The sequence below is a fragment of the Cucumis sativus genome, chromosome 4 (genome assembly GCF_000004075.3).
Source record: "Cucumis sativus cultivar 9930 chromosome 4, Cucumber_9930_V3, whole genome shotgun sequence".
Taxonomy (NCBI): domain Eukaryota; kingdom Viridiplantae; phylum Streptophyta; class Magnoliopsida; order Cucurbitales; family Cucurbitaceae; genus Cucumis; species Cucumis sativus.
Genome location: NC_026658.2, coordinates 19,520,284 through 19,535,368, shown reverse-complemented (window position 1 = coordinate 19,535,368; position 15,085 = coordinate 19,520,284). Strand labels below are relative to the sequence as shown.

The 15,085-nt window shown below is 34.6% G+C and overlaps 1 protein-coding gene across 1 annotated transcript; it reads left to right on the top strand.

The window, feature by feature from the left end:
• The first annotated feature begins 3,807 nt into the window (after positions 1-3,807).
• On the top strand, positions 3,808-14,141 carry LOC101221469 (protein FRIGIDA). The gene is made up of 3 exons (XM_004144292.3): positions 3,808-4,938; positions 9,827-10,002; positions 12,942-14,141. Exons 1-3 carry the CDS (start codon positions 4,131-4,133, stop codon positions 13,794-13,796), a joined length of 1,839 nt encoding a protein of 612 aa, XP_004144340.1. The 5' UTR covers positions 3,808-4,130; the 3' UTR covers positions 13,797-14,141.
• Positions 14,142-15,085: the final 944 nt, after the last annotated feature.

The window sequence follows — 15,085 nt, the reverse complement described above, 5'->3', positions numbered from 1 at the left end:
TTAGTGGGACCTAAGGAGCAAGATGTAATCTCGAGGGTAAAACGGTACTTTGACCCAATCGAGGTTACAAACAACCTATAAATGATTAACTTACTAATCATGATTATATCAAATAGACACAAATATATCTACAGTGAGGGGAGTGCAACTAAGGAATTTAGTGAAATGACCCGTTAGTTAATGAATGTTTATTAGCTTGGTCTAAAGAATTTAGCCAGTTAATCTTGGATCATTACAGTCCATGATCTATAGGTCTATTAGGTTTCTCCACTAGCTCATATGGAATTAACTTAGAACATTTTGTTGGAATAATTCAAACGTTCAAATTAAGTGAAGAGAGAGAAATTGATGAATATATGTAGGCATCAATTATAAGTTTAAAATAGAGCTTTATGTTTAAATGTGATTTAAATATTAAAAAATATGAATACAGATTCATACTCAAGAGCTTCTAATTGATAGAAATGGTGAAAGTTGTTTGACTTTTCACACTAAAAAGTCAAACTTTGACCGACTTTATATTCAAATATGATTTAAATTTTGAAAAAATGAACGTGGACAAAATGGTAAAAAGTCAAAATGTTGAATTTTTACTTGAAAAAGTCAAAGTTTGACTTTAATTTAAATGTCAAATTACCATATTGCCCTTAGACTAAGTTGTTGAGATTTGACAAGCTCAATGCATGTGATTTGCAAGTGGCTTCATGCATATAAGACACCTAGTTGGTGATAGGCCAAGTGTTGAGAATGGAAAGTTCATTGCAGACATTATTGCATGTAGTTTGTTTATAAAAAAATGTGAATTACAAATCAAAGGAACCTTTTGTTTTGTGGTTTTGGAAATTTTAGTTTTATAATTAGGAATTACAAAATAAACCAAATACTCTTTCATTCTCAAGAATCTCAACAAAAAGTTCATCCTCCTAATTCCATCACTCTCTCTATTTTCTCTACTGTTCGGGTCCCACAGTCCAGTTCTAAATCTAGAGAATAGCGAGTGAACACTAGTGGTAGTCCTAATTTCAAGTTCGTGAGAAGATTACGAGGATAGAAAAAGCCAAATGTTAGTTTTTTCTATTAATCAAGGGTAGTTATGCATGTTAATTACCAAAATGTTTAGTTGCAATTAAAGTAAAATTTTATCCTGATTTCATTGTGCATGTTTCTGTTTTCCATCACTATTCTCTCTTATTTTATCCTCCCAACTAGTTGAGTGGTCATTGTCTATTCGTCTCCCACAACAGTTATCCTTTGAAGCTTTCGATGAAGGTAACATGTTTGTTTCCCATTTTCAATTTTCATTTTCGAATGCATGTATACGACTTAACCTGCATCATTAGCACTTACACGTGACAGTTGTAGGAGATATCACACATTTGAACTCACTAAACATAGAACAACAAAGAAACCAAAGATTAACCCACCACTTCACAAACAACACAAGATTTAGAAAATGAGAAATAGAAAGTTGGAATGAGAAACATTTAAGCAAAACCCACTAGAAATAAGGACAAAAAAGCAAAATGAGAAGTATGGTTTAGACACAACAAAGACTAACAAAAAAAACAAGAAATAGGCACAAGAAAACACTTTATTTTGAAAATTTAAGCATAACATTTGTTTTCTTATATACGGGCTTTCTTTTTATGTACTGCCAGTAAGAAAGGTCTAAATTCAAAATTGTTGAGGAGGATTGTATTCCTAGTCAAACTACTTGCCTAGCATCTCATATCGGGATTGCAAGTAGGATTTTGTGCAATAGAATCTGACGAAATGATAGTTTGACATGTTCAAGAGGATCATGTTTGTCAGTTTGTGGATATGAATAATGTTGTCTTCAACAGTCCTTTTGTACATCACATTTTATTGAGGGGGTCATAGGCAATAGAAATGACTCAATGAGATTTGACATCAATGAAGTGATTGTCAAATTTTAAAATGATGAGTTTTTTATGATTATTGGATTGTGGCGGTTTTTGAAGAAACTAGTATGCTCACATCCAATTATGAATCTCTATGCAACATATACTTCGTGTATTTTAATGTTACAAGAAACGTACCTACTGAAATTTGAAGAGCGATATAAGGAGCTAGAATTTAAGAATAACTCGAATGTTAATAAGGTCAATCTTCTGTACTTCACAAACTAAGGCACGACGAAGAAAAACAAAGCGAAAGGAATGATTCGTAAGACACATTTTGCTGATGTTGAGGACTAAAAGTATTATGGCAATAAGGATTGGGGAAAAACTTTGTGGGATAAAACATTTGTTTTCCTTCACAAGGCATTGAAGGATAAGGTGTGGGCATACAAGTAGAAGTCTAGGAAGAAGAAGGATTGTCATCAAGTACACTCTTCCGGACTTTTTCCTTGCCTTCCAAGTACATTATGTTTCATTTTGTGATTTTTTTGTTGTTTTTCAATTTTTTTTGTACCCTAAAACATAAATCAATTAATGAGCTTTGATGTCATAGTTGATTTAGAATTTAGGCTTATAAGAAAATTGTCTAGTAGAGCAGTTCATCTTAACAACTATGTAGTTCATCATATATTTTTTAATGTGGGAATGCACATATTCATTGCCAAGCAGGATACTTCAATGCGATGTATTTAATTGCTCTTGATATAAGTCTTGAAAACACGTAATATATTTAGTATTTTTTATTCCTATTACTCTAATACTAACATGCATGTACGCAACTTGAGGTTCGACAAAATCTCACATTGTTCAAGGTAGAAAACAATGTAAGAACATGATAACTTGTAGAAATACAAGTTATTATATATAATATTTGATTCATAATAATGAAGTATAATTGAGAAAGAAGGCGATGGAAGGCAACAATGTCTAGTGAAAAAGCTTATTGAGCAAACACAAGTCCACAAAAGTTTAAAATGTCTGCTTATTCTAAAATTTCTATCCTTTGAACACATAGTTATTGTTAAAGAAGTGCGCAAGGAGTAAGCTACCTCAATGAATCAGGAAGTAAGAAGGTGTCCAAAACTTGTAGAATATCAAAATGTCAGTCAACGAACCAAAGACCACGCAATGAACATACAATGTGATGAAAACACAAAATGACAAGTGTGGTTAGATAGTCATTTAATCAATAAGTTAGTAGCCAACGAAGATTAGATTGTTACAGATCAATGGATTTGTGATGCAATCATGCAGGTGCAACGAGACATGATGTCCAGTATCAAAATAAATCAGATAGAAGATGCTGAAGAATATTCCAATTTGACACTTGTATAAAGCCTTCAAGAACTTACCATGAAGATCAAAACTCTTGTTGAAGGTGATAACTTAGTTTTTCTCTCTCAAATCTCAACCCTAAGTAGTTCCACCCCAATTTCCATCTCTCTCTCAATTTCTTTCACTTATTCGCATGTTCATTAGAGTATTTGTATTGAGTCAGAATCCATACAGTACGACTCTAAAAGAATCATATGTAGGGGATTGTAGTGGATGAGTCTTGAATCCAAGACCTCTGGGTTTCAAAGGGGGCACAACCACTATACTAAAGACATAATATAGTAAAAACATGCATTTTTACTTTTCTTTTCTTTTAAAGACATACTAATATAATAAAAATTCCAAATTTTAATAAACATATGAATAGTTCTGTATTAGATTTACAATACCAATTTATTTTAAAAAGTAAATACAAGAGTACAATTTTCTTTTAAAAAATAATATATATATATATATATATTTGTGATAATCCATCACGTAATCCTTCTTCAAACAAAAAGTTATGATAATCATTTTATTTTTCATATTCCTCCTTTATCCCTTGTTTCTTACCTTCCTCCCTCAAGGTTTAGAAGTTTAAGATTAATTTTGGTTGTTCTAGGTTAGTTTGAATAGTTTTCCCAATTTCCGTTTCTTAATCTTTCATCTCTTCTCCCCAATCTTGTGCAGTTCTCTGTTCCCCAGCGCCCAATTCTTACTTTTCTTCCCTCAGTGCCTTAGAAGTCCACATATTAAATTAGCAGTTTTGGAATTTAATTGCCAAAAACTGGGCTTTAGTTTACCTTTCTAAACTTCAACCTCTTCAAATTCAGTTTCCGTTTTCCCCCACAACCCAGAAGCTTAAGTAAGAGGTCCTTAAGCCCAAGGAAGTCAATGTCACTCATGGCTGCTACTGTTGATTCCTCCAAGGAGGAAGAGCATTCAGAGACTGATTCACGATTGGGAGAAGGCCCATGCCAATTATCTTCCTTATTCTCCAATTCTTCTCCTCTCGTCCCAACCGCAGAAAGTGGACGAAATCCTGTTTATTCAAGCACCCATCTGTCGCGTAGTTCTAGAAGCAATCTTCCTGAAACTCGTACCGATTTTGGCAAAGTTGACGGAAAAGAAGGCGTTGATAAGCAACCAGAATCCTCCTCTCTCTCCCAGCTTGAGCATCTCTGCCGAACCATGTGTAGCCGTGGCCTACGCAAGTACATAGTTTCTCATCTATCGGACCTCGCTCGCCTCCATCATGAAATTCCGCTTGCTTTAAAATGGGCTCCTAACCCGGCCAAACTCGTGTTCGATTGCATTGGCCGCTTTTATCTTCAGGGAAGCAAAGCCTACACCAAGGTCTCTCCTATGATTCCTGCTAGACAAGCCTCCATCCTCATCCTAGAACTTTTTCTGATCTCAGGTGCAGCTGAGACCAAAAATGATAAAAGAACAGAAATTGAGTCCTCCTTGAAGGTGGAAGCTGACCTTGCTGCTATTGCCTGGAGAAAAAGACTTATTACTGAAAGTGGTTCTTGTCAGGCAAGCGATATAGATGCCAGGGGTTTGCTTCTTTTTCTTGCGTCTTTCGGAATTCCTACTGTATTTACAAACGATGATTTAAGGGATCTCTTACGATCGAGTAACTCAAAGGGGCTATCGAATGCCCTTTGCCATTCACATTGTCTTCGTACGCGTATTCCTGGTATGTAATTTCAACACTCATGACTTATCAAAAGAACACATGCTTTTCCCTTGTTGTTCATCTCTTAATTGATTCGTTTACCTGATTTATTGCCTTGCTTAAAAACTGAATTTGCTTCCTTTTTTTTCTAACTGTTTTACTTTGTGGTCTTGTTTATATCTGATTTTAGTTTTGTTCAATTTTGCTGCTATTGTGTCTGATATGTTAGTAAGTTTTAGACTACTTCCTTACTCCTTATATAAAATGTCTTTGATGAGTGTTTTTCGGCCATCTCTTGGGCTCCTCCCAAGTTTGTAAAACCTTATCCAGCTAATTGCTAGGATTGGGAGAATGGTAAAACTGGTTTGGAAGCTTGGTGTAGAGCTATTAGTTTGTGACTCTGTATGTGTGATTGGGTATGGATGGGGACTGTTTTTAATGAATTGTATAGATGTCATCATTTTTATTTTTGATGAATAACTGACCACATGTATGCTAAGAAGCACGGATATGGATACAAGACGTGACACAACATGCACACAAAAACACATCATTTTTTTTAATCTACACGTGTATCAAAATATATATCAAATTTATACTAGGAGTCTAGAAGTCTACAAGCCTAGAAAGAAGTTTATGGTTAATGAATTTATGCATTTATGTACTTAAAAAATTAGTTTATTGTATTTTTTTCCTCAAAATTTATTATGTTTGTCATATGTGTCCGGTTAATATACTCAGGGTATGTTTGGGAGTGATACTTGGAGTAGTGATTTTAGAAGAAGAGATTTATATACAATTGATTTTGGAAAAGTGATTTTTAACAACAAACTTTTCTTTGGTTCCAAACTTTTGATAGTGATTTTGAATTACTATATGTTTGGTTCCAAACTTTTGATAGTGATTTTGAATTACTATATGTTTGGTTCCAAAAGTGATTTTAAAATTACCAAATTATATTTTATATTTGAAAATTAATTAACCAATTAATTATAATAATATATTTTTTATGAATTTATTTTTACATTTGGTTTTTAAAAATGTTTTTATAAAAAAGTTGGCCACCAACGGTTGCTGAAAACTGTCATTGGAAACGGTGGCCGGTGGTGTTCACTTAAAAGTGGTGATTAGAGGTTGGCAGTGGTCACCAAAGTTGGCGAATGATGTTCACTAAAACACGGTCGTTGAGAGTTTGGCGGAAACGGTTGTCGGGAATATGATCACCCGAAGTTGTCGTCAACGATCACCTGAAAACAACCGTCAAAGATAGTGGTTAGAGGTGGTCATCGAGAAATGGTGGTTGGATACTACTGACAACGATCGCCAAAAGATCGTCATTGGAAGTTGGCTAAGGACGTTGTCGAAAAATGATCACTTGAGGTTGGCTGGTAACGGCTACCGGGAAAATAGTCACTAGAAGTTGGTCGTCGATCATTGTTGGGAAACAGTTGGCAAAAACATGGTCAAAAGTTGTTTGATGAATGTTGCCAAAAAATGATTTAAAAAAATTGGTTGATGGTGGCTATGAAAAAAGGATTGTCGACGACTGGGTGGCGATAGTTGTCGAGAAAATGGTCGGTTGAAGGTTGCTGTTGTCGGGTTGCCCGAAAATAGTTGTTGAAGATTGTAGTTAGAGGTGGCCTATGACTATGAACAAAGGCACGAGGAGCAAACTTAGTGTGGTTAGGCCCATGATTATGAACAAAGGCAGTCCACCCGAACACATGGAGAGGAACATCAAGAATAAGTCGTGTGATAAGTTAGAACTCCTTAAGACATTCAAGAGGTGCTTGGAGGTGGAGGACCCAAGATGACATTCTAGTGATAAGGTACATTGTAGTGAGGATTACCTCCCTCATAAGTAGTAAGGAAGAGAAGTAGACAACATGAGAGACAGAGCAACCTCGAGGAGGTGGCGTTTTTTCCTTTCAACCACATCGTCCTGTTGCGGGTTATAGGCACAAGAACTCTGGTGCACAATCCCTTCAAAGAATAGAAAGTATCGAAAAGTATTATTCAAGAACACATGACCGTTATCACTCAGCAAAATAGCAATTTTGGCATTGAATGGTGTCTCAATGGTTGTGTAAAATTGTTGAAATATTGACGAGACCTCAAATTTATCAGTGAGAAGTGAGTTGAGGCGGATATGATCATCAATAAATGTTACAAACCAACGTTTTCCCGAAGTGGTAGTGACTTGTGAGGGCCATAAAACATCACTACAAATGAGGGTAAATGGTTGGGTAGGTTTGTAGGTCTGAGATGGAAATGAGGCTCTGTGCTGTTTTGCATGAATATACATCACATGACAAAGAAGAAATATCCACTTTAGAAAATAAATGACGAAATCGATATTTTATATATTGAAAGTTTGGGTGGCAAAGACGAAAGTGCCACAACATAAGGAAAAAAGTTTCAGAAGAAAAATAAGATGAGTATGGACTAGTCCTATTACAATCCCTAGAAGAAGCATCATCATCAAGGAAATAGAGTCCCTTGTTGTGTCGGATAATGCCAATCATCTTCTCTGAGCTGAGGTCCTGAAAAGAAACAACAATATCAAGTGAGAATACAGCTTGACAATTTAGATCCCTAGTTATCTTACTAATAGACAGTAAATTGTGAGACATCGTAGGCACATGCGATGCATTATGTGAAATTGGACCATCAAAAGGGGATGGGGAAATATGACCCTTGCTCACAATAGGAGCAAAGGACCCATCTGCAATCCTAATTCTTTCATTGCCAACACATGGGAGATATGATATAAAATGTTAAGAGGATCCAGTTAAATGATATGTAACACCTGAATCAAGTATCCAAGGTTTCTTCCGGTCGATGCTGATGAGACTTAAGGATTGAGATGTACCTGATTGTGCAATAGGTTCAAGAGAAGAAGTACCATGATCACCTTGATTCCCTGCAGGGGTGGGGGGCTGTGAAGTTAGGATAGATTCACTTGTCATTTGGCGGACGTTTCTTACCATTTGATGGTCGACCATATAACCTCCAACAACTGTCTTTTGTATGCCAAGGATTCTTACAATGTTCACACATAGGGACAAGCTCCCCATTTTGCTTTTCACTGTTAGAACTAGAGGACTTCACACTAAAGATTGCAGAATCAGCACTAGAAACAGTCATGATGTTCATTTTTTCCAAAAGGGGAACAAATGTTTTTTATTAGACAAAAATGAGACTTAACTCAAAAGGGGAACAAATGTTCTTTATTAGACAAAAATGAGACTTAAGCTCATAAAGTGTTATACAATGAGCAAAATAACCCAAGGATTAGGAGGTGCACTTGCTGGTTATCTCAATTAGGTTAACACCCTATGACGCCCTCATCATATCAAAAATAACTAATAACAAGCATGACTAAAAGGACCAAACAAACCGTCTTTACAACATAAGATTGTAATACAGGGAAAACAAAGAGAGAATCCTTGATAAAACAAAAATCTACTGAAACTGTTAAGGGGCTATCAAAAAGCAAGCAAGACGACCAATCTACACTAATTCATGGTTAAACTTGGGGGATAACTTCACATCTATCACTTTTTGAACTTTTTGAATTTGATAGTTGGGTAAAAATTAATGAAGCATTAGAACTCTTTTTCGATTCAAAAGTTATCATCAACCCTTTATTTGCAGACAATGCTTTGATTGAATTGGATCGTGGTCCTTTGAAGGAGTTCATTGAAAGTCCAGGCAAATGGCAATGTTTTGGTGCCTTTCATTTATAAAATCCACTTCCTCTAAAAACAGCCACCCCCATTTAGCAAGAAAGGCTAGACTTTTTTGGTTTAAGAACTTGTACGGTTAAAAAATGCATATTAACAAATTTTCCAAAAGGAGCCAACGACCACAATCTTCTTTTCGATTTATCTCCTAGCCCCCCTTGTAATCCACGAAAGAATTTTAATTGCACTACCTCATCCAAGACTACTTTTAACTGCTGGAAATAAAGTTCATAAAACTCAAAAGAAAGATAAACCACAAGCTTCAATGATGCCGTTCAAATGCTGTGGGATTTATTCTCTGATTTTCTGGATAGGTGGTTCTTTTTATACACATTCCTCCACAAACAACTCACGGGTATTGCTGATAATGTTCTCCAAAATCTCAGAATCTTCAGCCTCTTCCCCTGCTTCAACCTCTTCTAATTCCTCACTACTTGCACTTACAACTGATTCAACATCTGAGTCTTGAATTCCTTGAACATCAGGACTTCGAGCTTCCTCTGGAGTACCATTCCCAATTTGCTTCAAAAATTCAAAATCAAGTTTATGCATGCCTTAGAAATGATGGACTTTTCCCTCAAAATTTATTAATCTTGTTTCACATTGCCCTTGAGCCCAACCATCAGGACATCAATTTGGTTCATTTGGAAAGAAAGAAGCTATCAAATGATTAATGAAAAGAACAAAACTTTTGATAGTTCAAATCTTTGCTTTTCTGCCCTCACCTAGTGTGAAAACTTTCTTCAACTTCAGAGTTACAGCCTGCTTTCTCATTTGTCTAGTTGGAGGTGTTCTTTGTAAGTCTGCCTTGGATTGGGGATTGACTTTTCTCCCCATTAACATTTTGTAATTCCACCTCATCAGTTGTTGTTTCCTATAAAAAAAATAATAAATAATAACCTCAAGGTCACAGCTCTACAACCTATAGAAGGAATCCAGTTCATGAAGGTTAGAAGCGAGTCAACTTTAAATTTTATTTTTTTCACAATTAAGAATTCTACTTTCAGGTATTTTAATGCTGATAAATGCATAAACGGTAACAAATATTTCAATTTCCTTAATAGCTGTAAGTTGGTTGGTCAACCTTGGAGTCTGATTGCTTTGATTGCCTATGCTGGTTTAGATCAATTGTCATTCTTATTTCGCTGCTTGACTTATAATAGACATTATAAAGGGGATGACGAAGAGCAGTAAGAATATTGAAGCTGTTGATATTATTTATGCTTTTGGTATGGAGAATGTATTTCCACCACAGGAAATTCTGTTGTCATTTCTCCAAGAGTGTGATGAAACGTGGAAAAAAAGAATAAATAAAGTACGAGGTTCAACCATGCAACTGGTATAGTTTATCTCGACCTATGGGCATTTATTTAGTCTTTATAAATTACAATGCATGCATTCATTCTTTTATTTTGCTTTAATATAACATTTCATTGATTTGTGAAAAGTTAAAATATCAGGACTAATTTCCTAACTTTCAATCGTAATACCAGCAACCCATCAGTTCTAATAACTTCACTAATCAAACCTGCATATGAAGAAAGAGTTATGAAAATGTTTGGAAAGAGTATACCAAGAAGCTCTTTCCGTCATAAGTTGGGATTGCATTCTTTCAGGGGGTGTTTGGGGAAAGAGTTGGTTAGTATATTCCTTGGTTATTATAGTTGGGTTATAATAGTTTTGGGTTGACCTAGTGATAAAAAGGATAACCAAGGGTCTGTTTGGTAGAGAACCTAGATTGTGTTTTATGTTTTCTAGATTCACTGAGTTCAGCAGACATGTGTTTGACAAACAATCCAGATTCTGTTTTTGAAAACTATTTTCGAACTCTGCGATTAGTGCAAATTTTGAAAACAACTTTTTTATGTTTTCATTGTACCTAGAATTTAAATTTTACATTTTAAAAAGCAGAATTATATTGAATACATATAAGTATATTTAGAAATACAATGTGCCATGTTATAAACTCAATTTATTTTTTAATATAATATGTATTATGTAATGTGTGATAAATTATATAATATTACAAAATAATAACTATATAAATTTTTAGGTTAAATTACAAATTTGGTTACTATGGTTTTAAAAATATAGAATTTAATCACTACGGTTTATAGTTAGAATTTAGTTTCTTTGTTGTGATAAAAGTCTCGTTTGTAGGGACTATTTAGGAAGATTTTCAAACCATAAAAACTATATATGAGATTTTGTCAAACTATAGACTAAACTCTAACTTTCTCCAAACCATAGGGACTAATTTTGCAATTTAATCTATTTTCTAAACATAAATTATATTCATAAATAAATTAATAATAGCTTATTGTCAACTAAATATTAGTGGATAAGTAAGACTATTTTTATTATTTATAAATATACAATACGAAACATATTTAAACATTTTTTTAAAAGTTAGAATCCAATTTCTGAATCTGTCACCAAACACATATCTAAAAACATAAAATACAACTTTGTTTTCATTAAATCTCTTGTTTTCAAAACTTTTGTATTCATATTCTGTATCAAATAGGCCCTAAGAGGTCAAGGGTTTAATCTATGGTGGCTACCTATCTAGGAATTTTCTACAAGTTCCTTGATATTCAAGTGTTGTAGGGTCAAGTAGGTTGTAGAAAAAACAAGTTTGCATTTGAGGTATAGATTATTTTAGCTTGGGTTATAATATTATGTGTTTGAGATGTAAAATATTTTAGTTCGAGAAGGAAATGATAAACAAGGTAGCATAGAATAAAAAAAATGAACGTAAAATAGTACAAGTTGTAGCAAATAGTAAAAACTGTAGCAAGTTGAAGTTTAAAAATAGGGTTAATTGTAGCTAATTTGGGAGTATAAAAAAGTATTTACAGTAGTAATTAGTGGTTATTATAGTATTAAGATAGTCTTTGCTCCAAACGCTTTCTTAGTTTCTCTGAAGATGTTTCCATTAATTTAATTTGCTATTCATTTAATTTGTAATGTTCTCCTTTCAAGGTTTTATGCTTCCCATCCAGACAAATAAAAAAACAAAAATAAAACAGTAATACTATTACGTATATAGGATTTTTTGGGGTTAAATTATATATTTCATAGGCTGTTTTGGTTAGTGTTTATCGTAAGCCTAAGGAGTATGTGGGTTGAATTGTATTTGAGCTTTATTGGTTTTGAATTTTTTGTTTTGGTTAATTTTCTTTAGTTATTTTCTTCATTTGTTAGATGTAACTCATTATAATCTTCACAATTTTTTCTTTGGGTGGGTGGGGGTGGGGATAAAGTAATTTTCACAAGTTCTAATTATTCAACCTAATCAAAGTATTGGAGAAGAATTTCTTTGTTCTAAAAAAAAAAAAGGTTGAACAATCGGACAAGCCGAGCGCCTAGGTCACCTTTGAACGAATGTTCAAGGCTATTGGAAAGTGTAAAAGGCAAGCACCTTGCTAAAGGTGCATTTTGAGTACTTGCAAGGTGTTAAGACCTTGCCTTGCCTCTCACCTCAGGCGAGCACCTGTCTGCGCCTCAACAACCCTGGTTTTGGTCTGGATTTCTTTTTAATCAAATAAACAATAATGAAAGCAAATAATATACGTAGGTTTCTTTTTAAACAGAAACTTATCTTTTCATTGAAGTAATGAACTCGTGACCAACCAAACCAATTGAAAACATTGGGTATTGTGTATAACAAATACAAGTCTATCCATCTACGTGGAAAGAGGCTCCTTCGAGCTTTTTAATCCCATGTCATTTACATCTTTTCCTTAGTTCACTTGCCCAATCAAGGGGGAAAACCTCATTTTTTATCAGAAAAAATCCAACTAAGAGGCTTGTTTTCATTTTAAAAAAACATATTAGCCAATGTTTGAAGATAATCTTTTGTACCATATCCACATTTGATTTTTTAGAGCTGGGAGTCTAATGAAAAGTTCAATTGAAAATTTCAAAAGTTTATGGACGAGATTAGAATAAATGCATAGTTAGTAGGTGAAATTTGGAATTTGGAGAGGGTTTTCCAAACCCTTGAAGTAGTCAGAAAATTAAGATTAGAATAAATGCATATTTTGTTTTATTTATTTTGGAATAAATGCATATTCTATTGCATCTATTTTTAATTCTCTCAATGTGAGGTTATGTTTAGTTTTTGTTGTCAAGCCCTCCCCATTCGTTAGTTTTGCTCAGTGAATTTACTTATGTTCCCTGAGGTTTCTCTCAGCAAGTTCTGCTCCAACATCTTTTATTTGTTCTTCTCCCGTATTGTAATTACTTACCTTCTAGTTACGTTGTTTTTGACAGAGACGAGTGAGTGAAGAGAAATTAGCTTCTCTGAAATGTGTTCTCAAATGTTTGGAAGATCACAAATTGGATCCAGTGAAGTCTCTTCCTGGATGGAAAATTCACGAAATGATAAAGAACTTGGAGAAGGATATTGTGGAACTCGGAAAAAGAATGGAAGATAATGCGAGTCTGAAGAGAAAAACAGATGAAGCTTCCACACAGAAGTATCTGAGTCAAGAAATAAAGCGGTCACGAATGTCCGCAAATAAAGGAGGATTCCCTGTTATGTCTTATCCAGTCAATGGCTTGTTGGAACAAAATGCAACTACGTTTTTGGAGGACAAGAGCTGTTTTAGTACTAGTAGTAGTTCAATGCCACTAAAGTTATTGGATGGTGGACGTGCTTCTCAGTTAGGTAATTACCAAATTGCTTCGTCTTTGCGTGGACCTGGTTTGGTTGAAACTACAGTTTTGCCTGCCGATATTATTGGTAGTGGTATCTCCAATGCTGCCGCCCCATTCCCCAGAGGAATGGGATGGGGAAGGGGAAGGGACAGCAACGAGGCGTCCATTTACAAAATGGGGCCAACTCGTGAGTTTGCTTACAAAGATATATCAGTTGGGCAAAGCTTTATTCAACAAGCTATGCCTACACTTGCAACAACCCCTACGCCACCGCCAACAACCGTGGAGCCTTATTCAGCCGTATATGGGTTCATGGGACACTCGACGAGCAATAATTTTGATCTCTATCATTTTGCTGATGCAGCAGTGTTCGAAAATGATCTGCCCAAGAACAGAAGCACTCAAACTGGCACTTTGTCTCGTCTTCGGCTGCCCCATCATCACCATCCCTCCTACTTTTACAATTAATACTAAACGTTTTCATTTCAATATATAATGAAAACAGCTGGGTCGACTTCATCTTTTGGTTAGGATTGTTGAAACACAGTTTCTTGTCTCAGCTGCAAAGCCTTGGGTGTATTATTAGTCATTAGATTTGCTAGGCAGGCTGGCTGGCAGAATGTTCTTTGCTCACTTATGCATATGAACTTACATTTTGGTTATAACAATGCTCTTCACTCTTCCTGTTCAAAACCACTCTTTATTTATGGGTTGTTACAGTCACATCCTTGTATTTAATAATTTGATCATCAACCCCTCGAGATTCTAAATTGATGTTATTAAACTCTTAAATATTGCAAAATGGTGTACCAAGAGAAACCCTTTGTAAAGGTGTTAAGAGTGAGTTAATTAAAACAGATAGTTGTTATACTACGAGCTTGTAATCCTTTAACTGTAAATAAAATCCATCTCCTCTTAATTGAGGAAGAAAATTGTTGATTCAAATTAGTAGAAGTGAGGGTATGAGTTGCTATAAGTTGAAATATGAACTCAACTTAGTGTATTTGGGGGCTCTATCAACAGTACACTTAGCTCTCAACATCACATTCCTAATACTCATTTTGCCTCTTCAGCTAACATCTCTTGGTGGCTCACTTCAATGACTTCCACAAGTAGCCAACCTTGATCACATTCGACTACCACTGCCAACGGAGAACTCCGACAACCTTCAATGGAAACCACTTCCACCAATTGTAACGAAAATTATTTTAAATTATCAGTTTATAGTTGTTATTTACAATCATTTGCAATTAATTAAAAAAACAATTTTAGTATATATCAAACTGAACAAATTTGTATATAAAAATACTATGGAAGGCAAACACAAGTGCTTTTATGGAAATGATTTTTTGGAAAAGGTTTTTTTTTGGAAGTTGTCAAATATAGGATTTCAATGGACTTCTATGCACCAAAAAACACTTAACAAATAAATGCAATTCAACATATCAAAGACCCCACACACAACATCTGAACACCAGAAACATACAACTACATATGTATGAACTTAACTCAGCCCAAAATAACCTCTTAATGTTATTATATCAACCAAACTTACGAACTATGAGGTTTTTGTGCTCCTAATTTGGAATGGGTTGTGTGAGCTATTATAACTCACCAAATGTAAGGCATGTGTTAAGATAATAGGGATAAGAGTTAGCATTATTTACAGTTCGATGGTTAAAATAACTAACTCTTCTTACCTCTATTAGTTTCAATGATTGCACTTGCTGGCAACCAACCTCAGCAACAACGATTGT